Genomic DNA, 27,363 nt, shown 5'->3' with positions numbered 1-27,363 from the left:
GTGGGTTAGGGGTGGATTCCCGAGGGACCCCCGTTCCTGTGCAGACCTCTAATGGAGGAGACTCTTTTTCATTGGGATAAGTGGATTTACACGATTTTTGTAATTTTGCACTTATTACTTTTGATATCTCAATTTTATCTTTGCACTCAACTCTTTTGGTATTTAAATAAATGTTTAAAACACAGGATGGTAATAAGGCCCAAATTCTGTAACCAACGCCTAATGTTAGGCACCTATTTCGGAGGCGCCTACCTAGTTAGGTGCCTATCTAAATTGAATAACAAGCTCAATTAGGCCTAACTTTTGGGCGCTTCGTACTTAAGTGATAGTAATAAGTGACCTAAGAGGTAGATCCTGGAGTGCGTTTTAGGGTGCACATGAACTCTGGACATACCCTGGTGAACACCTTAACTATTGATAGGAGGTTCCCACAGACTGATAAACTTCCCTGTTAGTGAGTAACTGATAATCACTACAAAAGTGCACACTCTTTATTCAAGGTTCTGGGTGCAAAGTAAAGATTTGGGAGCAGGTCTTTTGTAGTAGCATATTAGGTTCAGACCCCTCCGAAATATTATTAGGCTATATATATATATATATTTGTATTTCATTATTTTTCTTCACCACGCATACTTCTATGTGCGTAACCTCTAGGACAATTTTATAAAAGGCCTTTACACAGGAAAAATCCTATATAAAATTACCCACTGGCAATAGTTTATGATAGGATATCTATGTTGAAGGTCCCAAAACATCTCACCTATGTTAACACATCAAATAAAAGTCCCCTTTTATCAAGCCACATTAAGATTTTTTTTTATCGCTGGCCGCTGTGGTAGAAGCGCCAACATTCATAGAATTGCAATGAGCATCAGAGCTTTTACTACAGCAACTCGTGATAAAAAACCTTGATGCAGCTTCATAAAAGGGGACCAAAGAGATGGGACAGAGCTTTCCATTTATTGAAGCAATTACCAGTACATTGGTTACTAATAGAGGCCTGGACTTTATTTAAATTATCTAGGTTTATATTGAATATTATTCATAGCATGACCTCTTTGCCCCTAATGTCAGTTTTAATGTTTCCTTTGTCAGATAGAACTTCTCGAACTGCAGATCAAATTAATCTCTGTTTCCCATCAGCTGTTCATATTAAATATAAATGTATCCATTCTGTAATGATTTCTTATCAAGCAGCAAAGATACAGAACTCTTTACCACCTATTTTTAAATTAGAAGCAAATTACATCAATTTTTTAAAAAAGAGACTAAAATTTAGAGGTTCATTTACAAAACAGAATTGCTATTTTCAAAACCCATTTTTAGGATGGTTTTCTATGTGCAGTGCATCTAAATCTCAAGAGGGCGTCTTGGAGATGTGTTTTGCACAGAACTAGGGTGGGGTTAGGATTTAAACTTTTTTTGTGATCATGAAAGATTCTCAAAGTTACCGTGCCCTTAATATGGTTGCTAAACAAGTTCCAATCGGTTTAGCGTAACCAGTATTTTACCGGCTGATTATCCGAACTGACTTTTCCGAAAAGTCCTAGCAGTCTTACGACGCTGCCGATCTTGTGTCAGTGTGTTGGGAGGATCTGGGTAGCAGCGGGCGAAGGGGGTATCTCTCTGCCAGTTAATCAGCTGAGCCGGCAGGACTTGGGGAGACACGCGGCTCAGCAAAACGTATAGAAAATGCCCCTCCACATCTCCTAAAAATTGACTAAAATAAGAATTTTGTAGTCTCAGTAGATTTTTCTGGTTATTGCTTGTTGCTATCCGCACTGAACTTTTATAAAGGCGCCTATGTACTTTTACAATTAGTTAGTTTATTTGATATTCTGCATTTCTTAACAATTGTAGTCAAATCAAGGCGGTTAACAAAGTTAAAAACAACGGGTAAAAGATTAAAAAACAAACAAACCAGACAGGGGAAAGACCGATACTGTAAACAAACTGGGACAAAAGGATATTCGGGGAAGGGATGAGTTACAATATTTATAAGAGAAAGGGGAAATTAATAAAGCAAAGGAAAAACACAAGAGGTTAAGGAGATAAAGGTTTTTTTTGTTTTGTTTATTCCTGATCAGTTTGGAGGTTTGAAGGTACTTTTCTGAAGACTTTCAAGCTAATTTTGAAAAGGAAAGAAACTTGTAGTTCCCCTTTGAAAACTGAAATTGCAAAATCTGTGAGTGCAGAAGTTGCCACAGTTGCTTTTGAAAATCAAATCTCCATCTGTATTTTCCCATGACGTGTCTTCTTCTTTGGGACAGCCAGCTTCGCAGCTTCCTCGTGAAATTGAGGCTAGTTTTGGGAAATGGTAGGAAACAGTATTCAGGACAGGAGAAGAGAAATATAGGGCAATTTTCTGGTAAGATCAGGGGAGGGAAAGAGTACATGTAGCCACAAGGAACAGTAGTTTAAAGATCTATATTAGCTCCATTCATTCATTCTGTTTCAGTGGGGATTGCTCACACCATAGGCGCAAGCAGAAAATTTTTTACCCTTCTTTATCCTTACTGTTCTGTGGCACTCGAATGACTATGGTCTTCACGTGTGGATTCTTCCTGATGAGTTTACATTAAAAATGTACTCTCCTTTTATCTTATGAAACTTGCCACCACTATTCACAGACCTCACTCATCTATCTTGCACCATCATATCTAGGACAATTATCACTGTCCAATTAGGAAGCAGCTACTACTCCCTCCCTCCCCTCTGATCTTTTGCTTCTACTGACCTTTCCCATCCCCTCTTTCCATTCCAAACCACTTAACCTGTCACAACCACACCACTCACTTTTCAACTACACCACTTCACCCTCTCACTTGTCCCCCCACCCTCTTCTCAGCCCTACAGCTACTACACTTTCTCCCTCTCGTTCAGATATCCCCACTCTACCTATATGCATCTCGACTACGGCGTAGCCCCCCATGCTTCTCCTACACTCACTCATATTCTCCTACTTCTTCTCTTGCTCTCTGCTGGGGACATCAATCCTAATCCTGGTCCTCCCAATCATCCCTCAGCCTACTCATGGGGATCACACCGCAATCCAACCAATTTTATTTCTGTTCCTCTCCTTCCCCGTTCCTCCCTGCCCTTCTCATGCACCCTGTGGAATGCCTGCTCCGTCTCCAACAAACTTACCTTCATCCATGACCTCTTTATCCCATCCATTTCTGAATACAGTTCAAACTCCTCTTACTGACTTACAAGTGCATTCACTCTATAGTCCCTCAATACCTCTCCTCACTTATCTCCCCCATGTGGTTAATTTCAGAAACCCACTGAGAAGAATCAACCCGATTTATTTGAATAGGAAAAAAAATTTAATAAGTTAGGTACAAATTACATAAGAAAGACATACATACATACTATATACTAGGTCAGACCAATATCCATCGAACCCAGCATCCTGTTTCTCACAGTGGCCAATCCAGTCACTTGGAAGGAATACTATATTCAATAGTAGAAATCTCAGTAGAGTAGATCCATTCTCTATTGTTCACTCTAAGTTCTCAGCAGCAAGAGATGGTGATCCTTACATCTAATGGAAATGTACTCTAGTTTTAAAACTCTGCCATACTATGCTGGCCCTGCTACGATCTCTCATACTATGTTCATCATTCCACAGAGTTTCTTTTGCTTTCTTCTGGATTTTCTTCTCTGTGGATACTTTGGGGTCAATCCTCTTTGGTTTTTGCCATTCCATATCTTTCATGCTAGGTTTCATCATGCATACTTGACTAACCATTTTTACTAGTCATGTCATTCTCCGTTAGCCATGCTTTGTAATACTATGTTTACTGTGTTATGTTTTGCTGAACTATGCTCACCATGCTATGTCTCACCATACCATGTTTTGTCATATTATATTTTTACCATGCTTTGTAAACTTTGTTTTGCCATCTTTGTCAGACATGCCACAGGTACTTTAAATAAGATTGTGAGCCCATTGGAACAGACAGGGAAAAATGCTTGAGTACCTGAATAAATTCACATAAACCGTTCTGAGCTCCCATGGGATAACGTTATAGAAAATTGAATAAATACATAAATAAATAAATATATTATTATCCTTGACTATATCCTTGGGCAGCAAACTTCACATCTTAGTTGTACATCTGTAGCCCCATATATGCTAGAATGCAGAAATCATTATTGATGTGTACAGTTCTGGTAGTATTTTAGAAAAGGATCTTTCCAACAGAGAGCCCTTTCTAAAATACATTTAGAAGCACACATTTGCCTTCAATGCAATAGGAGCAGTCATTTTACAAAAAATACACATTGGAAAAACTGAATGGAGGACATGCACATAGGTATAGCACATAGGTATAACACATACATATAGGTTTGCAAAATGGCAGGCACACATGTAACTTATATATGTAAGCTGTGAAACACCAACTTGCATGTTTAAGGTATACATGCAAGTTAATGTTTCCAAGCTTACTTGTGTATACGTGCCTTTAGGCAAATCTACATGGGTAGATTCTGATAACTGACAACAGAGGCTGCATAGGGAGAGGTATGGCCAGTAGGAAAAAGGAGGTATTGATGCCTCTGTATAAGACTTTGGTGAGACCTCATTTAGGATATTGTGTACAATTCTGGAGGCTGCACCTTCAAAAAGATATAAAAAGGATGGAGTCGGTCTAGAGGAAGGCTACTAAAATGGTGCGTGGTCTTTGTCATAAGGCATATGGGGACAGACTTAAAGATCTCAATCTGTATACTTTGGAGGAAATGCAGGATAGCTCGAAATGAGAGGGCACAGGATGAAGTTAAGAGGTGATAGGCTCCAGCGTAATCAAAGGAAATACTTTTTTACAGAAAGGGTGGTAGATGCATGGAACAGTCTCCTGAAAGAGGTGGTGAAGACAGAGACTGTGTCTGAATACAAGAGGACCTGGGATAGGCACATAGGATCTCTCAGCGAGAGAAAGAGATAATGGTTACTGCGGATGGGCCATTTGGCCTTTATCTGCCATCATGTTTCTATGTTAATTTTGGAATGGAAAATAAGCACTGGGGAATTAAGATGGAGAGTGCCACCTGTAAAAAATAAACTAGCCCAAATGAGCTCTTTTTACAAATCTCAACATTTATCTATTGGGACATATTTTACATGTGCATTCCCCTTCTGAAATGGGACATACACATGTAGATTTTGGTTCTGCCCAAGCCTTGTCCAAACCATTACTCCTGGTGGAATTCTGTGTAAAAAAATTCAAAATTCTGCACAAAAATTTTCAAAATTCTGTGCACAAAATTAGCAAATTCTGTAAGTTTATTTGTCAAAATGTAAACAATATTTTGGCTAATTATTATCCATATTCCATAAAATGTTTTTCTTCTACCTTTGTTGTCTGGATGCTTTATTTTTCCATCATGTTGGTTCCAGTTTCTTTTTTCTGCTTTCCTGTCGTCTACTAATTCTCCTTCAAGTGGCTGTTATCCATTTGTCTCTTCTACTCTCTCCTGTCTATTCCCTCACTACATCTGCCTCACACATATCAATCATTCCTTTTTTTCTGCCTCTTACCCTTCTCCTTTTTTTAACTTTTCAGCTATCTATCAAATTTCCATCTTTTCCCCCATTCCCCATCTCATTCTTTCCTCAGCCCTCCATTCCCTTTCATCTTCAATGTACCTTCATTACTATATTTCTACCCTCTGTTATATCTATTCTCTCATCCATTTCCTTCCACCCTCTCCTTCCCCTCAGGGTTCTAACATTCTCAGCATCTTCCTTCATCCACCCTTATAGCACAGCATCTGCTCTCTTCCTTCCCTCCCTACCCTTGTAGCCTGACAGCTCCCTATCTATTCCCTGCTGCACTATCACCCATGGTCCAGCATTTCTCTCACTCTCTTTCCTCACTCCCATTTCCAGCCATCTCTCCATCACTCCATTTTGCTTCTGGATCCAACATCTTCCTCCTTCTCTCCCTCCCTCTCATCTACCTCCATTTCCAACACCTCTATTTCTATTCTCCCTTCCTTGTGCCCTGTGTCAAATCTCTCTATCCCCCTCTATGCACCATCTCTCCCTTCCTCCCCTCCATTAGGTGCAATTACATCCTCTCCCCTCACTGTGCATGCCTCCCTTTTCTCCCCCTTTGCAAGCATATTTCCTTCCTCTCCCCTCCCCTTCTCCTGTGCCACCAACTTTCCTTCTTCTCACCCCTTCCATTCCGCATTGCGCAGTCGTGCAGAATTCCACAGGAGTAAGCCATACTCCCCTGCAATCTAGAGATACAGCAGTTATAAACATGTAAAAAACAACTGTTTGAAATTGAGTTTTGCTTGTATATGTGACATATCTGTGTAAATGCTGGTATTTACCTATGTAAATTGCAAATAGACCTTCTAAAATAAGGGCAAAAATCTAACTTTCTTCCCTAGCTCTGCTGAACACGGTGACATTATTTTCCAAAGAGATATAAAAGCTCTGCTTTGTATTATCTATATAAGGATGCCAACAAATGTTGTTAGAAGACTAGAAAATAAATTAGGGAGATAGATAGCCTGGGTTGACAACATTTTCCCTAACAGTTCAGTATGTAATACCCTTTAATAATCAAATTGGTTCTGAAAGGCATTTAATGAGGCAGTTTGAATTACCTCATAGAGTAGCACATTTCACAGCCTACTGCACATCTCTCTGTTGTGGCAATTGCTTTTTTAAAAAGTCTATTTAAAATTTCTGAGAACAATTTTCCAGCCACGATTCTTAAACAGCTAGTTCTTTGCTAACAGGTCACAACGGTCTCATAATAATGACCCAGGTCATTTTATACCGGTCATTAAAACCATGAAGCACTACAAGAGAAAGAATCTCTTATTTTAGGATTCTTAAGCAAAGCATGATAAAATCAAATCAGGGAAGAAAGTACGATAATTTAAACTTGACAGAAAACAGAAATATGAGTTTCCGAATGCAGTGATTTAAGAAACAGTAACAAAACAGAAAGAATTATCAGATCAACTTTTAGACAGCTTCTATGCTGGTAAATTTTAGTGGCCTATTTAGTATACAGCTGTATATACAAATTAGAGAATGACACGGTGACAAAATTCATCACCGTTCCCGTCCCCGCGGAATACCGCAGGAAATAATCCCATGTCATTTTCTAGTGTCTATTTCAACCTCGGTCCTTCTACACCAGCATTCTTCAAAGCAAAGCTTGGGGGTCAGTGGTTGTGCCCAATTATACTCTGAATCTTCCCTCTCTCCTTAAAGAATGACATGAAGATGGTTTCCCGCGGTTATCCGCGGGGACGGGAACGGTGATGAATTTTGTCACCATGTCATTCTCTAATGCAAACCCCCTCTTCAAGAATCGTGCAATTGTGAAAAACTAGGATTCTTCAATGGGGACCCAAGAGACTCATACAGAGTCACTCGTGATTCAAATGGTGTTCCAAAATAGTTTATTCAAAAATGGTAGACTAGATGAATAGAGAAAATCCATCCAGGTTTTATGTTTTCACAAAACATACGCTTCGAAATTAACAAGCAAAAACACAAAAGCTGAGAACAATAAAATGCTTCCCAAATGTCCCTTCTAACCTCCCTTTCCTGCAAGACCTTTCCAAAATACAAGCAGGCTTTGATTATATAATCTTATATTGCTTTGCATTTCTGTAAGACCTTCAGAAAGGGCTCCCTGTTCTTGTTCTTGAGATGATATTTTAAGTTGCACCTATAAAATTGTTATCCAATTTTTCTGTCACAAAAACAGATGCAACACACTGCTGAAGGACATTACTGCACCCAAGAGCAGGATCATATAACTCTCCCTGGGGAATCTTTTCTACTCTTACATGAACAAGTGACACAAAGAAAATCGGGTTCATCTAGTCTCAATTAGCAAGACCAGTGACTTTCTCTTGGCCAAAATCAGAAGGTAGACCAATATCCTTGCAGCCTTTCTTCTCTCTCCATATGACTTTCAACTCAATCTATTCCATTTTCCAACTTAGAACATAACAACATAAGAGTTGCCAGACTAGGACACACTGGCAAAATGGAGCACATTAAAGAGAGAGTAAAAGAGAAGACGGGAAATTGACAGAAACTACTGGTAACAGAGTTGAGTGACAAAAGAAAGATGTAGACAACACAGAATAGTTGGGGGTTGAGAGAGATATGGAGACTACAGGAGACAGAGCTGGGTGATGAAAGAAAGAGAGACTACCTAGTATAGTTGGTGTTTGAAAGAAAGATGGAGACTACTAGGCAGTTTGTTTATGAAAGAAAGATGGAGAAAACATGGAATAGGAGGTTGAGAAAGATGGAGACTACTGGAGAGTTTATTGATGAAATAAAGATGGAGACTAAAATGAATAGTTGGGGGTTCAGAAAGATGTTGAGATGCTGGTGACAGCTAAGGAGTGAGGGAAAGATGGAGACTGATTGGAATGAAGGAGGAGGACAAGGGATTTTAAAAAGAATCAAACTTATGAGGTTGGGATGTGAGTTTGAAAGAGTGGGAGACTGGAGGAAGGAAGTAGAAGGAGAAGTTGAGAGAGCTCTCAGTTTCTAGCCCTTTCTTTGTACCTATTATCCCATTTCTTATTTATTTATTCATTTATTTTTATTGATGCTTGATATACCACCAATCGTAATAATGCATAGAGGCAGTTTACAATCAATAACAAAAAAAGCTACTTAGATAAGGTTTGTAAGAATAACCAAGTTTCTAGAGAGTTTGAAAATATGAGGCACTCTGGTATCATTCATTATAGTTTCTTGACTCTTGGTGTATAAAAGATTGGCTACCCCTGGCATAGACAGCAGAGGAGCAATGAATGGTGCTTCCTAGTTTTATGATGTATATATGTTCTCATTCTTGCACCAAATGTAAGTATGTGTGTTTGTGCTTAAAATATTCATCTCTGTGTTGCAATATTAATATCAGGTTTTATGGTAGCAATAATTTGAAAATGTGATCATTAAATTACAAAACCTTAAAGGCTGAAAAATGAGCCTGGCTCCTAGGTTTGTCATGGGTATTTGAAAAACAACTGTTTCAGAAAGATTAGGTTCTTATCTCGGTAATCTTTTTTCTTGCAGATGTGTCTAGTAGTCCTGAAGTGATACGGTTCTGTATCTCAGCTTGCAAGTTGCTTATGGAAAACTGTCAATCATGTTTTCAACTCTGCCTCTTTTCTAGGAAGCTGTTCCTGCCCTCTCAGTTCATACAAAAGAAATCAAGTAGCACTGTAATTAAAAACATGACTGGAAGGAGGGAAACAGAAAAATACTCGACACTGGAAGGAGGAAAACAGAAAAATACTCGACACTGGAAGGAGGAAAACAGAAAAATACTCGACACTGGAAGGAGGAAAACAGAAAAATACTCGACACTGGAAGGAGGAAAACAGAAAAATATGCGGCCCATCCAGGGTCTGCTATCTGATAAGGCCTTGGGGCGACAGTCCACAACACTGGCCATGTCATCTAGGCTCCTGCCAAAGAGCATCTGCTCATGAAAAGGAAGCCTGTGTAGTGTAGCTTTCGAGGCAGAGTCACCTGCCCACTGTCTGATCCAGGGCATCCGTCGGGCAGATAGCATAGGCTGAGACCTTGCTCATAACTCTAATAACAGAGCATCTGATAATTCATCCCAGAGAGGAGCACTTGGGGATCCTCACTGTCCTGCAGGTCTGAGACTCGAGACAGGAGGGTGTGGCAAGCATGTGCCACAAAGGATGATGCATCTGACGCTTTAATCCCTAGAACCAAAGCTTCAAATTGCTGCTTGAGGAGCAAGTCTACTTTATGGTCCTGAATATCTTTTCACTCACTTTGGACACCAGATATTTTAAATTTGACCTGCACTGAATGCTCTATTTATGTGATAGAACTACCAGCCATTGAGACTCTTGACAAAAGCATAGATGCCAAAACACTGTCAGTGTTGAATCTGCGAGTCCTCGAAGTGCTACTATCAATAAAGTGAACTCTGAACTGCACACCGGTGGCTGAATTATTGACATCTCCTCATGACTCCTTTGTTGTGCCTTGATTGTCTCGTCGCTGAGGCCTCCTTTGGCTCCCTTTATGGCATCTTGAATATCCTTTAACATCATCTCTCCTTCACTAGAAAGGGAGCCAAACAGCCTGCACTCAAGCTCGAATAAATCAGGGATGCGAGCAGCTACGTAGGGGGACGGCCCCTGAGTTCAAAAAATATAAAAGCAGGCTAGCTAGCTAGGTGTTCTCAAGGTCTGATCCTACTAGCAGCAGACCTCCGTCGTGCAAGTCTGCATCTTCTCCCAGGCAGAGGTCCCAAAAAGTGGGAACCTCTGGGCAGAGAAAAATATCCCAAAATAATAAAAACCGCTGAGCAGATCAGAAGCATTTCTGAGCAACTTGCTTGCAGAAAACAAACTGAGGGGGCAGGAGCAGCTCCTTGGGAAAGAGGCGTTGTTGAAAACATGATTGACAGTTTTCTGCAAGCAACTTGCGAGCTGAGATACAGAACCCTATCGTTTCAGGACCACTAGATACATTGCACTAGAAATGACTTTTAGAAATTTCTTACTTAAAACTGTATTCATTTGCATAATGCTATCCTACTATTGCTCTATGAGATGCATCATATAACTTATATGAGACCTTGCCAGTAACAAATCTACCATGAGAATTTGTTGCTATCAAGCATGTTTTAAAAGTCTCCGTATAATCCTGGCCAATGAAAACTCACATATGGTAGTAATATATATATATGTCTAGAGTTTCACAGGCAGTACAGCAGCTTGAGGCCCGACTACAGGATATGAAAGATAAGTGTCTAATCCATAGTTTTTGGGCTCGCTGAGACACTCTCAATGCTGTTTAAGTCCAAGTTCAGCCCCATAGAGAGGGCCATTCTTGTTGCTGAGATTGGGATATCTGGGAATGGGATATCCGGGTGATAAGCTAGTATATATATATATATATATATATATATACTAAACAGTATTGGAAATGTCTCAGCGAGCCCGAAAACTATGGATTAGACACTTATCTTTCATATCGTGTAGTCGGGTCTCAAGCTGCTGTACTGCCTGTGAAGCTCTAGATATATATATATCACCCGGATATCCCAATCTCAGCAGCAATCTCAGCAGCCCCAATCTCTATGGAGCTGAACTTGGACTTAAACAGCATTGGGAGTGTCTCAGTGAGCCCGAAAACTATGGATTAGACACTTATCTTTCATATCCTGTAGTCGGGCCTCAAGCTGCTGTACTGTCTGTGAAGCTCTAGATGTAGCAGCTCTCTTTCATATCCTGTAGTCGGGCCTTATGCTGCTGGAATGTCTCTGAAGCTCTAGATGTAGCTGTTGGAAACTTTCCTTACGTTTCTTTGGAGGTATTGTTACAGCAATGACAGCACAGCACATTGTGACATCATTCTCCAAGCTTCACACAATTGGTCAAAGCAATATCTGACTTTTTCGATGATTCTTTACATGTCATCCCCTTCCCACCCCCAAAGTGTTTGTTCCCAAATAGTAATTGATATGTACACCAAGTATAGTTGAAATCTGTCCATGCGTTTCAGAGTTATGCTGGAACATACATACATACATCCGATTTTATATATATATATATATAGATATAGATATAGATGAATATATGAATAATTTGATCTGGTAATAAGAGAATAGCCCAATTAACTAATTCATTCTTACCTTTCTTGCTTCAATGTTACTACTTCATTTTCTGTTTGTCTTAAGATGGATTTTAGCACATCCAATTCATTCTCTAACCGGTTAGTACTTCTTTTCGTATTTTTCTCTGCCCGCCCTTTCTCAGCTACCTCTTCTTCTAGACGACTGCACTTCAATTGGCATTCCAGCAGAAGACTGTTTTTTTCTTGCAGTTCTTTGGTGAGCCTAAGGAGAATTAACATAATCAAGTTTCAAAAATGTTGTTGTTTTTTGCCTTTTCATTCTGTTAAGTAAAGAATGAAACACTGTCCCAGTTGTGATGTAGTTCTCAGATAAAGCAGACCTAGTAAACAAACTACAGCTGCATTTTCTGGGAGCATAGTTTGCAGATATATTCATATGGCTAATCTAATCTAGATCTTCAATTTCTGGGATGGTCTATCTGTGCCTATCTAGGTTCAAGGCAACTCCAAGACACACAGTACATTCAGAAGCAAATTGAGAAAACTATAATTATATGGCTTTAACAGATGATGCATTCTTAAATTGTGGCAAAGTTCTGACAGCGTATGAGGCAAGTTTTCAGCCCACTTCAGTCTGAGTAGCAGATTGATGTTTTTAATGGATGGTGCCATCATGACCTATTATTATATTCTTAACTTTTATCCCATTTAAATAGCTCATTCTTCTTTATTTACACTCACTACCAGAACTTATTCACATTAGTGGCTGAGACCAGTACAGAAACTGAGAAATTTCTGCAAGCATTGAAAATGAACTCTTATGTCACTACTGTGACTTGCTGAAGGTTCACCACACAGACTGAAACCCCTCAGACTATGCAGCAGCTGAAAAAAAAAAATAGAAAAAAATGAATTTCAGTACTATTTTGCACCAGGAATAGTTTTTAAATATATAATTATACCGAGATTCGGCGTTTTCTTTTTCAGACTTCAGCTTTCCAAGTTCCAACCGGTAATTATCAGCTTCTTTTGATTTCATTCTGCATTATAGTTATTAAAAAGAAACAAACATGTTGATTCCGTGGACATGATTCTTTTGTAATTGCATCTGTCTCACTGCTGAAAAGAAACAATAGTTTATATAATGTTTGTATATTTTTTAGGCTGTGGATTCTATGGTTTTTCATTACCACATGTTACATGGCCTTGTGTAATTGCCAAATTAAAATTTTCCATTCAAATGACTTATTTCATGTCCATGAAGCGTGACACACAAATATGTCATCCTCGGCAAGTTTTATGGCTGACTTGTCATCTTGATGCTTTCCTTTCCTACTCTTCTAATTACATGTGTGCCCAATATTGTCTGAGGTAGAATAATGCAGTGATGTAAAATAATGCAGAACAAATGTTTTGGGAATTTCAGTTATGAGTTATTTCAGTCTCATGAGCAAGAAATAGCATAGGGCTATACGTTTAGGAGGGATTTAATTTAGTATGCTACATAGCTAACAGGGATCTGAACTACCAACAGCGCTGACTTCTTACAAGTACTGATAGCTCTGACAACCCAGTGATTTCCATAGGTTTTGGACACCAATTTCTCATGTCATTTCAAGGCACATTATTTCTAGGAGGCCTTTTGTAGAGTGTGATGCGATGACATTGTTGTGATGGGGACCCACAACCACTAGGGGTCACTCGGAGAAATTGAAAGGGGACAGGTTTAGAACAAATGCTAGGAAGTTCTTTTTTACCCAAAGGGTGGTGGACACATGGAACACGCTTCCGGAGGAGGTGATAGGCCAGAGCACTTTACAGGGGTTCAAGGAAGGTTTGGATAGGTTCCTAGAGGATAGGGGGATTGAGGGGTACAGATAGAACTAGAGATAGGTTATAAAAGTGGACAAAAACCACTTCACAGGTCACGGACCTGGTGGGCCACCGCGGGAGCGGACCACTGGGCGAGATGGACCTCTGGTCTGACTCAGTGGAGGCAACTTCTTATGTTCTTATGACTGTAGTTTTAATGAGTATACCCATATATTATGGGGGGGGTGTAACCCGCACAGATTTTTGGATATGCGGGATACAAATGTTTTAAATAAATAAATAAACATATGCAACAAGACTTTCGGATGGTAACATTTGTTAGTATTGTTCAAGGTAAGATATGATAAATTAAGAGGTCGAAAGTCTGGTATTCTCGTGTCAATCTATGCTGCTATTACTGTTCCCTTTGCATACTCTGCTTCGCATTTTTCAATGCTCTCTCTATATTCAGTATCCTTCTCCCTTAACCCTCCAATACATCATCTTCACTCAAACATGGTGGGCCAAAAGTAGGTATACAGTATTTATTCATTATTTATTTTTATTGTACAGGTACTGAATAACGATAATCAAGTAAAAGTGAAACAATGAAACTGACACAAAAACTTCATACAAATGTTATTCGTGACACCTGTAAAATAAACAGAAATAATGAATAAATACTGTACACCTACTTTTGGCCCATCCTGTATTTACCCACTACCTTAATTATCGGCTCCTTTAATCAAGCCGTGCTAGCGGTTTAACACACGTAATACTGCGCGCTAAACCACTGGCTGCGCTAGCCACCAACGCCTCCCTTGAGCAGGCGGTAGTTTATAGGCCAGCGTGGGAGTTAACGTGTGATAAAACGTCACGCACGTTAACCCCACTAGCACGGTTTGATAAAAGGAGCCCTAAATCTTGGTGACTTGGACTCAATAAACTGATTAGTCTATAAGATGTCACCAACATCTGTCATCTAAACTATTTAGCATCTCATGGGAGTTGATAAATACCATGATTTGATTGGACTAAATTAATGTTCCAATTAGATATATCATGCATAAAAATGGCCCCAAAATGGGGATCCCGTCCTATATTCGGGTCATCACCCGACTTGTTCCCTGACTTGATGCAGGCCTCTGATAGGCCGGGACAGGAGAGATCCCTCCTGTCTCTCTGCCCAGCCGATCAAATCATTTTTTTAAACCCCTCCCCTCCCCCCCATGTACCTTGTCATCCCTGATGGTCCAGCGGTATATGCTCCTACCCTGAACACCTCCTTCCGGGCTCGGGGCACACAGGCATGCAGGAGTGAGCTTCTCGAGCTTCTGCACGGCCCTGCGCCATTCGCTAAATGGCTGCAGGCAGTTCTCACGAGACTCATTGGATCTGGCGGCAGCCATTCAGCTAGTGGTGCAGGGCCATGCGGGAGCTCAAGAAGCTCACTCCTGCATACCTGTGCACCGCGAACCCCGAGCCCAGAAGGAGGTGTGCAGGGCATGAGCATATACCACTGGATCACCAGGGATAACTGACAAGGTACGCGGGGGGCCGGGGGTGTGAGTGTGTTACAGAAAAGGTGCATGGGGTTAGGGTTAAAAAAATGATTTGTATCGGCCGAGCCGGGAAGGATCTCTCCTGTCCTGGCCTACCACTAGACCACCAGAGATGGAAGAGGAGGTGGGACAGGGTGCAGAGCCTTGCATGGAGGGGGGGACAGGGTACAGTGCAGAGCTTGGCAAGTAATGAGGGGGGCTGGCTGCATAGCCTGGCAGGGAGGGGGGCTGGCTGCATAGCCTAGTAGGGAAGGGAGGGAAGGGGGCTGGGTGCAGAACCTGGCAGGGAGGGGGGCTGAATGCAGAGCCTGGCAGGGGAGGGCATGAGGGAGAGGCTGGGTGCACAGCCTGGTAGGGCAGAGGGAAGGGGGCTGGGTGCAGATCCTGGCAGGGCATGGCACTTGAATATTAAGCCCCCGTCTTATATTCGAGTCAACCATTTTTCCTCCTTTTTGAGGGGAAAAATGGAGGTCTCAACTTATATTTGGATCGACTTATATTCAAGTATATATGGTAGCTCTGAAATGTGGGGAGATATTTTTAGCTCCTTGCACTTAGTTCAAGCTGACACAATCAGAGCATCCTCAGAACATTTCCTCTAACTGTCAAGAGGGCAACTCAATATAACCAAAATGAGAAATGAGGGTCGATTATGTTGTAATGAGGATGGTAAAGTGTTATCCTGTTCAGAGATGAAATGCCAGCCTTTAAACCTGTGGAGGGAATTTATTCATACCTCCAAGCTATTCATGTTTGAGTCATGTTTTGTTTTGGGTTTTTTTTCATTGTTTTCAAATTATAAGCAAGCAAACTTTACTCAAATACAAACTTAGAAAAAGAAAAACTCCTACATAAACATGCATGTCCAAAAATAATCTAGGAAATTAACATTAATTATTTATTGCACAACTTTTAGGATCCCAAGATAAGAAACAAAACAGAAGGAAATATATACCAAAGGGACAGTGCTGGAGAACATTCCGACAGAATCAGGTTTTTTTTTAAACATAGGATGTGATTATTTATATTTGCTAAACGTGACCAAAATATTTTGCTGCAAAATTTCCAGCAACCCAAACTTGGGTAAATCAATCTTCTTGGGACTGTAAACAACGGGTATGATATTTGATTTGCTGACTTTATATACCGCCTACTACAATGAGTTTAAGAGTGGGTTACATAGAATTATATACTATACAGCAATGCAATCTAAGGAAATCAGTCACTATTGGAAAAAGCTGAAAAAACCAGCCATGTTTTCAAAGCTTTACGAAACACAGAGTATCCAAGCAAGTAAGAGATGGTTGCTGGTAAAGCATCAACAAACAGAAAATCCAACTAAACTGCAGTGGTAAAGCATTCCATAACAAAGGTCCAGCATAAGAAAAAGCTTTATTCCTTGTAGAATCAGTCACACTAATTGTAAAGAAGAGAGGTCCAATAGGCTGTACTGTGATGAGCCAATGAGGTTACCGCACTGGCCACTATTCAGGGCCAACCGCCCCCCCCCCCCCCATTTTTTTAAAAAACTGGGGAGAACTGTTCCCTCTAAGCTCTGTGCACACAGATTATGAACACCATACCTATAGTAAAATATAGTGCACTCAAGTAAACATAGGGATCCTTTTACAAAGGCGCACTAGCGGTTTTAGCACGCGCTAAAATGCCACACGCGCTAGCCGTACCACCTCCTCTTGAGCAGGCGGTAGTTTTTTGGGTAGCGCACACTAATCCGGTGCATGCGCTAAAAACGTTAGCGCACCTTTGTAAAAGGAGCCCATAATGTTAAGCCAACAGTCTGGGTGGCAGCAAAAGAGCAGATGCAGCAAGCAAACATTTTCCTGGCAGCTCAACCCCTGCCCTGTGGCAGCAGGAGAAAGGGTGTTTAAAGGTGCATCAATTTTCTCTGCGTCGTGGGACAATTCACAAGATCCCTGGGTTGAACGCCACTTCTGAAGGTGTAGCCAATTATGCCAAAGCTGCCACAGTAGCTTGTAGAGTACAAATCTGATCTCAGCTTATAAAGAGTTGCACAAAGAAAAATTTTAAGCCTCTATCCCTTCAAATACTAAAGAGAGCAAACCAAGCACTGTCCCTGTCCCTCATCTTCCTGGCTGTTAATGCTGAGTGGTGCAAAAAAATTGATAGGGCCTTGGCTCTTGTGACCCACCCTGTTCTGCTGCCTATGCCACAATCCATTTAATGACTGAATATTTCTGCTAAATAAAGGTTCTCAGTAGAGAATGACATGGAGACAATTTTTTCTCCGTTCCCCGAGGGAACTCATTTTCCCATCACGTCCCCGCGAGTTCTTTTCCTGTCCCTGCCCCATTCCTGCAAGCTCTGTCCTCATCTGAACAAGCCTCAAACACTTTAAAATCCTAAGTAGCAACATTCTAGAGCTCAGACTGTGATGTCATAATGCCTCATTCCACCAATGTCTAAGCTCCGTCCTCATCTGCACAAGCCTTAAACACTTTAAAATCCTAAGTAGCAACATTCTAGAGCTCAGATTGTGATGTCATAATGCCTCATTCCACCAATGCCTAAGCTCCGTCCTCATCTGCACAAGCCTCAAACACTTTAAAATCATAAGTGTTCGAGGCTTGTATGATTAAGGCAGAGCTTAAAGGGATGGGGCACGGACAGGGACAGCGACAAAACTCATGAGGATGGGACGGGGAAATTGAGTTCCTGCAGGGACGGGGACAAATTAGTTCCCACATCATTCTCTAGCTCCCAGAACTGCCACTAACCCTATCCCCAATTAAATGGATAATATCCGGCTGCTAAGTAAGTTAAAAGGCCCAATATTATTTGTTTAATTTCTCAAATCTGACCAGTAAACATTTATATCCAAATAGTAATATCTTATGTTATTATATATAACCACAATATTCATATTTTTATCAAATATTAACATTATGCACACTTGAACTTGTTCTCTTAATGATCATCTGCTCAGAAAGTTGCTAGGTACTTCAAACATTTATGAGCTGGTATGACTGAGATTTTTGTACACTCAGCAGCAACTCCCGAGTTCCTGTGGCGATTTTTCTTGAATATTTGTGCCAGGCAATAGGATTTGTCTTGTGTGCACCACAAGTTCAGATTTTGGCTTGATTTTTTCTTGGACTCTGGCGCCATCTACTGGGCTATTCTTTATACCCCTGAGGAAGGCCTTTTTGGCCGAAACACAGACTGTTTTAGGGTCCAGTGTACATTACAATCCGAAGGACTGGGGTCCAGTATATATTTTATCATAAAGGACTTGTGTATTATGCCTGCCACATTCTGTGCATATGTTATATATGTATACTTGTTATTTTAATTTTGAAATTTGTTGATATTTTAATAAATCGATTGTCCCTGCAGCAGTTTGACTAGTGTCCTTTCCCCACTTTTCTTTGGTTTCCACATATATACGTGGGGTCGTACTTTTCCTTTGTACACCAGAGCCAAGAATTATGGTAGATGAAATACAATGAAATTCAAATGGAACCACAAGAATATCTATGAATCAATTTAAATAACGCCTACCTTAAATGATCTGTTGTAAAGATTCACTAATATTTAAAAGCTGCTGGTCCTAGGACAACAATAACTTTCAAAATGGATATTAAAAGAATCAACACAGCTATATCTTATTGGGTTTTTTGGTTAGACCATCAGGCTGAGAACCAGAGGAGCCAGTGTTCAAATCCTGCTTCTCCTACTGACCTTAAGAAAGTCATTCCACCCCCCCATTGCCTCAGGTACAGCTTCGATTGTAAGCAAAATCAGAACCATCTGCATCACTTCATTAAAGACCTCACTAAGTGGAGGAATAGCCTAGTGGTTAGTGCGGCAGCCTGGGGAACTGGGTTCAGTTCCCACTGCAGCTCCTTGTGACTCTGAGTAAGTCACTTAACAATTGCCCCAGGTACAAAATAAGCACCTGCATATAATACAGTAAACTGCTTTGATTGCAACCTCAGAGAGGCGGTATATCAAGTCCCATTCCCTTTCTCTCACTAGACCATTATTTTTTGGGCCTAAGAAGAAGATTTTTCAAGCAATGTCCCACTCTGGCAAATAAAGGCTCAGTTGCAAAACATGTGCAACACCATCTTAATATTATTTTAAACTAAATCCTGAAGTTTAATCAAGATATCAACACTGATGGGATATCTCATAACCCCACATGAGAATCTCTTTTTTGTTTGCTGTTGCACTTGAATTTTGCACAATATTCTAAACCATTTTTGCAGGAAAGGGTTTTTTTTTCTGGTTTTATATCCTAAAAAAGTTGTTAAAGTTCAAGCAAAGTTCAAGATCCAATTCAACAAGTTAGCTGAATTACTGATACAGTCGACTTCACCTAAGTGCACGTCAGTTAAGCGCACACTTGGGTTATCCGCAGCCGACCATCACAGTCCCATTTTTTTTACATTAAAGTCAATGGACGTAACTCCGGATATTTGCAATTCAGATAAGCACAAAATCTGCTTATGCGCACTGATGTCATAGGTCCAACCTCTATTCTTTCACGTTACGTTCGCTCCGGTTAAATGCAATCACGTTTTGACTGGGAATGGCTAGGCTTCATATGGCAGCTTATGCGCTGGGATAACTGGGAAAGTGAGTACCCCGTTTCCACTCGAGCTGTAGGGCGCAGCTTTCCTGTACTTTAGGCTCCAGCAGCCCACGCACCAGATTTAAACTGAGTCGGCTTAGCTACTCCCACACTCCTATTAAGCACACACTCCGTTTAAGCGCACGTGAAGACCCGGTCCGAAGGGCGTGCAGTTAAGCGGAGTTGACTGTACTTTTACTTATAAGAGTAAATATGATTAACACCATTCAGATAATGCCTAAAGGGAGAGTTTCACCTGCATATTTGTTTTCATCCTGGCTTGTTTTCCTGCAATTCCAAGCTTTCAGCTCTGCTTGGGGGAGAGGGGATCAACAATGAAACAGTATGGATCAGTAGTTATAGATCCATTTTTTTCACATTAATTATATCCCAATCATAAATCTGTAACTCCCAGAATTCTCAGCAACAATTCTCAGTAGTGGGCCAAAGACCTGTAATAGACCCTAATTCACAAGCCTGGGAAATTCTCACCAGCAGGTCACTGTTGCACAATGGCTGAAAATTCCCTGCATGGTCCATTCCCAAAACATTAATTTGCTGATTTGTCTAAAATATGTTTATCTATCTGTACCCTTATTGGTTCAGAGGTTAAAGTTCAAAACACAAACAAGGAGGCAGCACAAATAGTTTATTTAGATTTTACTGATTTAGCAACATTGTTTTACTATCGGGTTTTATATTAAATATTTTTAATAGTCATTAACAAGCTCAAAACTGTCCCTTCTAGTAAAATCCCAAATCAAGGTCTTAGCAATAGATAGCAGTTAATGGGATCAGATCCAATAATGGCTAGCAGAACAGACAAATATTTTACAAAAAGAATTGCATTGCGATCTCATAGAGGCAACTCTAAGATGTGTGTTAAACCTTATCAAAATAAAAAATAAGAATCAGAGTTCTTGGAATGTAGTAGGTGGTTCCAGCATTAGTTAAAGAAGCAGACAAATACTTTGAAGTAGGAAAAGAAACAAACTGAGGCAAAATCTGATACCTACGTTTGGCAAAAAAATCAACTTCTTAACATGAAAGTTTCAAGAATATTAAAGTGGTAGCTTGTTATACTCATCTGCATTCACCACAAGTATGAGGATAACATTTTATTATGGGATGAGGAACTACTGGGTATCTTCTTTTTTCCCCCCAGAGGAACTGTGTTCCTTTGGTATTAAGTAGGAATGAATAAAATGGGAGGCAGGGCCATGGTCTGCCTTCTTCGTCCTCTTCCTTTCATCATATCCCAAACCACCAGCCACTGTCACAGCTCCCAGTTTAAAACAAAACAAAACAGCATGTGATTCCTGTAGATTTAACACAAGACTACTGTATTAAAAAATATTAAAAACACCCTGATAGATTCCTCACCTGTCTACAACACAAGTTGTCCAGTTACTCAGATCAATTGTGCCTCAATGAATTGGTACTGCAGCTTTAAAACAGTATCATACATAGGGGTCCTTTCACTAAGGCGCGCTAACTGATTTAGTGCGCACTAAATGCTAAGGTGTCCATTATATTCTATGGGCACCTTAGCATATAGCGGGCACTAATCTTTACTGCGTGCTAAATCGATTAGCGTGCGCTAAATCAGTTAGCGTGCCTTAGTAAAAGGACCCCACAGAGGCACAGAGCATTGCAACAAATGTTTAGTGCTGAACTCAAAGGATAATTTTCAAAGCTTTTTATAGAGTACAAATATATTTAGACATGTAGAAATGTTTCTTAAAATTGCCCTCCTTCAAAGCAGGATAAAACATGCATGCTGTTTCACAATGCACATACATTTGCCCAAGAGGAAAAGGCTGAGGGGCAGGAGAGAGAGTGAAGTGCTTCATGTAATTTCACTTTGAAATCACTGTGTGTAATTTCCAGTGTGTACTTTGTTGCGATTGCAAAACACTTGCAAAGTTTGCAGGTATTTTAGACCCATGGTGTACACAATAGCACATGTTCAAAGTTTCCATGCAGTCCTTGATAGAGTGCCTATATATATATCACATCCTTCAAACCAAGTTTCCAAGTTTTATTAGTGCTTGATAAATCGCTTATTGGATACCTAAGCGATGTACAATTCAAGTAAAATAGAAATACAAATACAGTAACTTTTAAATAAAAAAAACATACTGGGTTAACACACATGAAACATGAGGGTAGAGGGGGAAAGTTACAATATATTTGTAGAAGAAAATATACATTAAAGGGAAAAATAACTCAAGGAAGGGAAAAAAAGCAAAATTATGGGATATAAAACCTAGGGTTAAAAAAATTTATAAATCTGAGAGTCATATATTAAAAGCATCCTTAAAAAAATAAGTTTTTAAAGCTCTTTTAAAAGAAATGAGGTCCTTTATGTCTCTAATGTACTGAAGAACACAAAATAGAACCCAAAAATGTATAGGGAGGAAAAATATATAACTGCTGCAAAACCTCCCCAACCCCAAGAAAACCAACTGACAAGGGGGAGAGACAAGAAGAAACCTCAATCTAAATTAATCAGCAAATTACACATAGTGTGAAACAGGAGAACCCTCAGTAACACAGCCACCCACTAAGGGAAAGGCTGTCACCGGCTGACACTCAGAAAGAGTGTAAACTGTGAAACATCCCCGGGTTCTTCCTGTGAGTGAGAATAAATCAAGTGCACCCCCAAAAAGTGCTACGTGTGAAAAAAGATTCTAGAAATCAAAAAAACACACTATGAGGTTAAGAAATTCTTGTCTCTACTCCTTGCCAGGGGGGCCAAACAAGGAAGGCCATTTTCTGCCTTACTTTCCAAGCCACGCCGGAGGAATCACCAGTCTTATTACAGTCCAGTTGTTCCTGAGGAAGGGGGTGTGCACCCCCGAAACGGAGTCCCGTTGGACGGATGATGTTACACATCGGCTGGCTGTTCTACAGTCTAAAGAAGCTAAGTACTTCCATTTATTGACTGGCTTGGTTCTGATTTGGACAGATTTGGACACTTTCCTTCCTTGTTTGGCCCCCCTGGCAAGGAGTAGAGACAAGAATTTCTTAACCTCATAGTGTGTTTTTTTGATTTCTAGAATCTTTTTTCACACGTAGCACTTTTTGGGGGTGCACTTGATTTATTCTCACTCACAGGAAGAACCCGGGGATGTTTCACAGTTTACACTCTTTCTGAGTGTCAGCCGGTGACAGCCTTTCCCTTAGTGGGTGGCTGTGTTACTGAGGGTTCTCCTGTTTCACACTATGTGTAATTTGCTGATTAATTTAGATTGAGGTTTCTTCTTGTCTCTCCCCCTTGTCAGTTGGTTTTCTTGGGGTTGGGGAGGTTTTGCAGCAGTCTAATGTACTGAGGCATAGAGTTCCATAAGGTAGGGACGATAATTGAAAACATGTCTTGTCTTCTAGTACCAATAATTTTTAAAGAAGGAACTGTTAACAGATTGTTTGAAGCTGATCGAAGGGTCCGTGAAACGTTGTATGGAATAAGCAGTCTAGTGATGAATTGGGGTTCATTATAGATCATAGATTTAAAAACTAGCAGTAATATTTTGTACGAAATTCGATGAGCAATAGGAAGCCAATGGGAGTCTATCAGCAGAGGGGTGACATGGTCAAATTTTTTTGCATTGTAAATTAGTTTGATTGCAGTGTTTTGGATGATTTGTAGCCTCCTTTTTTCTTTTTGCGGTATATTGAGAAAAAGGGAATTGCAGTAATCGATTTTGGAAATAATCAACGAGTGGATCAATATATTAATAGACTTAGGTTTAAGAAACTTGGATATAGAACGTATCATACGTAATTTATAGAAACATGATTTAACTGTATTCCCTATGTTTTCGTGAAATGATAGCTTGTCGTCCACGATGATACCTAAAATTTTTAATGAGGAAACGGAATCTAAGGGAATGTTGTCTAGGACAAAGGCAGTATCCAATGAAATGTCCTTTTTCCAAGGGAATAGTATAGATTTTGCTTTCTTTGGCACAGTGCAAGTCCTATGACAAGCATTAGAAGTAAATTTGAAAAACTGAGACTGATCCCGGGTACCTAGAAATTGCACACTGGCTCCTGTGATTTACTGTCCACCCATTCCAAGTTTTAGCAGGGTTGTTTTTTGGTAACACAACTTGTTTTTTTTTTGCTTCTCCGCCACAATTCAGCTATGCAATATTGAGCCACACAATGCAGGAAGCTCGGGAGTCTCACGGGACTTGAAACTGTGAGATCAGCCCAAACTTTCAATATTGTGCAACTCAAGATTACATGACAATTGAATCAAAGATGCTAGGAATCATGCAAAAGCTCCTCCCCGCGAACTCCGTTCATCAGGCAAGCCCCTCTTAGCTGTACCCTTCTCTTCCACTGCCAACTCCAGACTCCGTCCCTTCTTTCTTGCCACACTGTATGCCTGGAACAGGCTGCCTGAATCAATGTGTTATGCTCCATCCCTAGCAGTATTCAAATCCAAGCTAAAAGCCCTCTTTTGAAACTGCTTTCAACTCTTAACTCCCACTCACTTCTGTCGGATACCTAGACCCACTGTATCATTTCCTCTACCATAATCTCCCCAACCCTGAGATGTCAAATTAGATTGTTAGCTCTTCTAAGCAGGGACTGTTTATTGTATATTAAATGTACAGAGCTGCATACGCCTTTTAGCGTTATAGAAATGATAAATAGTAGTAAGGAATAAGAGCAGTCTTTAGAGACAGAGGGGGTGAAGGTTGGGGGAGAGGGTTTGAGAGAGAGACTAGTTGAAGGGTGAAGAATGGGGCTGAGAAAGACTGGGTGAAGATTGAGGAAGGGTTGAGAGAGACTGGGTGAAGGCTGGCGGGGGTGGCTATGAGCAAGCGAGAATGAAGACTGGGGGCGGATATGTGCGAGCAAATGAGAGACTGGGTAAAGTTTATGGGAAAGGGGGGTATGTGTGAACAAGAGAGAGACTGGGTAGGCAACAAGGTCTTTGTTTCACTTATCTAGGGAGTGCTGTCATACAGCCGACAGCATGCTTCGGAAAGAGATTACTGGCTTTTGCCACTGGATTTGCAGAGGCACGGTAAGAAATCGATTTACCAAAGTTTTTTTGCCCACAGACTCAAAATAGGAAAAGAACCCTTAGTAAGCCAGTTTCTAAAAGAGCTACTGTATTGTGGATCTGGAAGGGGATTCCTTCTCCCTCCTTAACTGGGGACAATGTTGCAAGCTCCTAAGTCTTTGGGCTGGCTCCAAGATTTTATGAAAATTTGTTGAGGCCTGCTCTACACCCTTGGCTCAGGAATAATGCATTTGGAGACATTGCCCCAAGGGAATCTATGCGACATTTTCCTTTAAAATAGTGCTTGTACATTTTGCACTTAAGGACTGGCATGCTCCATGGAGCAACTGAAAACGAATCCCTACAGAGACAATGAACAAAGATTTTGCAGATGAAAAGTGTGCTTTCATAGTATGTGCATTCTACTCATCTGTACCTTGTATCTGTATAGCATGTGGGTACACATCAGTCATATTTTTATGAAATTGCAGTCCCCATGGGACAGCAACCTCTGTGGGCAGTCTCATTATTGACCTACCCACTCTTAACTATTCCATATGCTGGACAGAGAAATTCTGTCTAATTCAGTCCCTGAATTTCTGAAATAAGAATATAAATGCTCCTAAATTACAGAATTAGATTGGAATTTTCTATTTTGTAGCAGACAAAAGTATTAAGTATCCAATCCAATGCACATAATAACCTTGAATCGGTTTATCCACCTGGCCAGTTCATGTTTTTTACATGTGTACGGCAGTCAAAACAAAGAGTAAAACAACCGAGTTAACTGCAGACAAAATACAAAGTGTGGCTGGCCAACAAGAAGATGATAGATGGGAGCAAAATTTATTAAGTGGCCCAGCACATTCCATGTTTTGGCAAACTATTTGTGCTAGGGGAGTCTAAAAAATAGTTTATGGTTTACTTTTATACCGCTTTTAAGTGCAAATATCAAAGCAGCTTACAAGTCATAAAAAGGCAATTAAAAAAGAGGAAAGGGTATGTCATCATTTATATAGGACAGCGTTTCTCAAACTATGTGCCAAGGCACAGTGGTGTGCCCCGAAGAGATTCCAGGTGTGCCACAAGAGATTCCAGAATTTTACTTTATTTAAAAAAAATTCCCTTCATATGTATACTAGAAAAGATGGCATGTACATCGCATACATAAGAGTCTGTCAATGTTATGAGCATCTGTGTGCGAAAGGATACAACCACCCAGACAAGAATCATTCTTTGACGTGATTGGTCCTTGGAAACTAACGGCAAGTAATTTGATTTTGATTTTTTTATGCAGTAGTTATCTTGAGTAACATAGCAATTGAGGATTTGTTACCATTTGAATCTTCTTATCTTTGCGAAATTGGGATTTTCAGCTCTGACAGAAATTTAATCGAAAAAAAGAGAACGACTGTAGATGGTGGAAGATGAAATGCGTGTTTGCTTGTCGACTATTGAGCTGCATTTTTAGTTTATTTGCATTCAAAAACAAGCGCATCCATCGCATTGGTTAACAAGTCTATCTACTTTAGTTTCACCATTGTTACAGTTACCCATACATTGCTTAAAGAACTTTAAATTTAATTTTTTTGTTGGTTTTGCAATTTTATAATTTCAATTATAATATGCCGCGAAAAACATTTGCTCCATTTCGTGTGCCAGGGCTAAAAAAGTTTGAGAGACACTGATATAGGACAACACAAGCCAATAGACATAAGTAGGAAAGCCATATGAAAAATTTAACTTGAAGACGAGGCAACATTGTGCAATGCTAAAGAAAAAAAAGTCCATAGGTCCCATTTATTAGGGAAAGGCAAGATCAAACATGTTTTCAGGGCACCTTAAAATTTGGCTCAAGATGATTCAGCACATAAACTTCAGGGTAAGGAGTTCTAGAAAAATGGGACCACAAAAAAAATGGTGAATGGAGGGTAGAGTCAAGCTGAGCTTGAGCAAATGCAGATAAAGCGGGGAGAAATTCAGATGTCTGAGGAAGTTGAGCTGGCTTGTATGGGACTCATAAAGAGGAGAAATAACCTAGGATCCCTTTGAAAATTGCATTATATGTAAGCATGAGAATTTTAAACTGAACAGAAAATTGTAAGGGAAACCAATGACGTGGGTGGAGAAAAGAAGTCACACATTTCGTTTTATGTGCTTGATATAAGAGTCACACACAAAAATACTCTCCAAAAACTGCCACAAACCTGAACTAGAAACAACAAGGGAAGGCAGACCTAGTCAAATCAAGGTTCATTAAGGGGGCGCTCAGGGTCACAGACTGTGCACACCGCACAAGCCACGTACAGCCTGTTGTGAATAATATCAAAATAAAGGGTGCTCTCAGTGTGAACCACCAGTGATAGGAGTCCAGCTCCAACACTTCACCATTTAGGTAGAGGTAATAAACCCCCCACCCGCACACCATCATTGAGCACCCTGAGTGTGCTGAAAATCAAAGTGAAAATATCCACCAATCAAACCAATAAATCAAACAGGTGAGTAAACCAATGAAACCTGAGCGACCCCTAAACGAACCCTGCCAGCCGAAACCCCAAAAATCATCAACCAAAAAATCAAAATACAAAACAAAAAGCAATGTACTTATCTGCAAAATGAAAAATCACATAGCTGAGACACAAGATAGAAGTATGCCAGGCAAACAGGTTCAACCGCGCTGGTTTCAGGGAGGAGCCTTCTTCAGGAACCTAAACAC

The 27,363-nt window shown here is 40.2% G+C and overlaps 1 protein-coding gene across 8 annotated transcripts in view; it reads right to left on the bottom strand.

Moving 5' to 3' along the window:
- LEKR1 (leucine, glutamate and lysine rich 1) overlaps positions 1-27,363 on the bottom strand; it is a 149,086-nt gene that overhangs the window by 21,687 nt on the left and 100,036 nt on the right. For all 8 annotated transcript variants that reach the window (XM_033958182.1, XM_033958180.1, XM_033958183.1 and 5 more), the window contains 2 exons: positions 12,598-12,675; positions 11,694-11,897 (listed from right to left, as the gene is read on the bottom strand). In XM_033958182.1, coding sequence (XP_033814073.1) covers positions 11,694-11,897; positions 12,598-12,675 — 282 coding nt within the window. The remainder of the gene's footprint in view (positions 1-11,693; positions 11,898-12,597; positions 12,676-27,363) is intronic.

This window comes from Geotrypetes seraphini, chromosome 9 (genome assembly GCF_902459505.1).
Source record: "Geotrypetes seraphini chromosome 9, aGeoSer1.1, whole genome shotgun sequence".
NCBI classification, from domain to species: Eukaryota; Metazoa; Chordata; class Amphibia; order Gymnophiona; family Dermophiidae; genus Geotrypetes; species Geotrypetes seraphini.
This window is presented reverse-complemented; position numbering and strand designations above follow the sequence as displayed.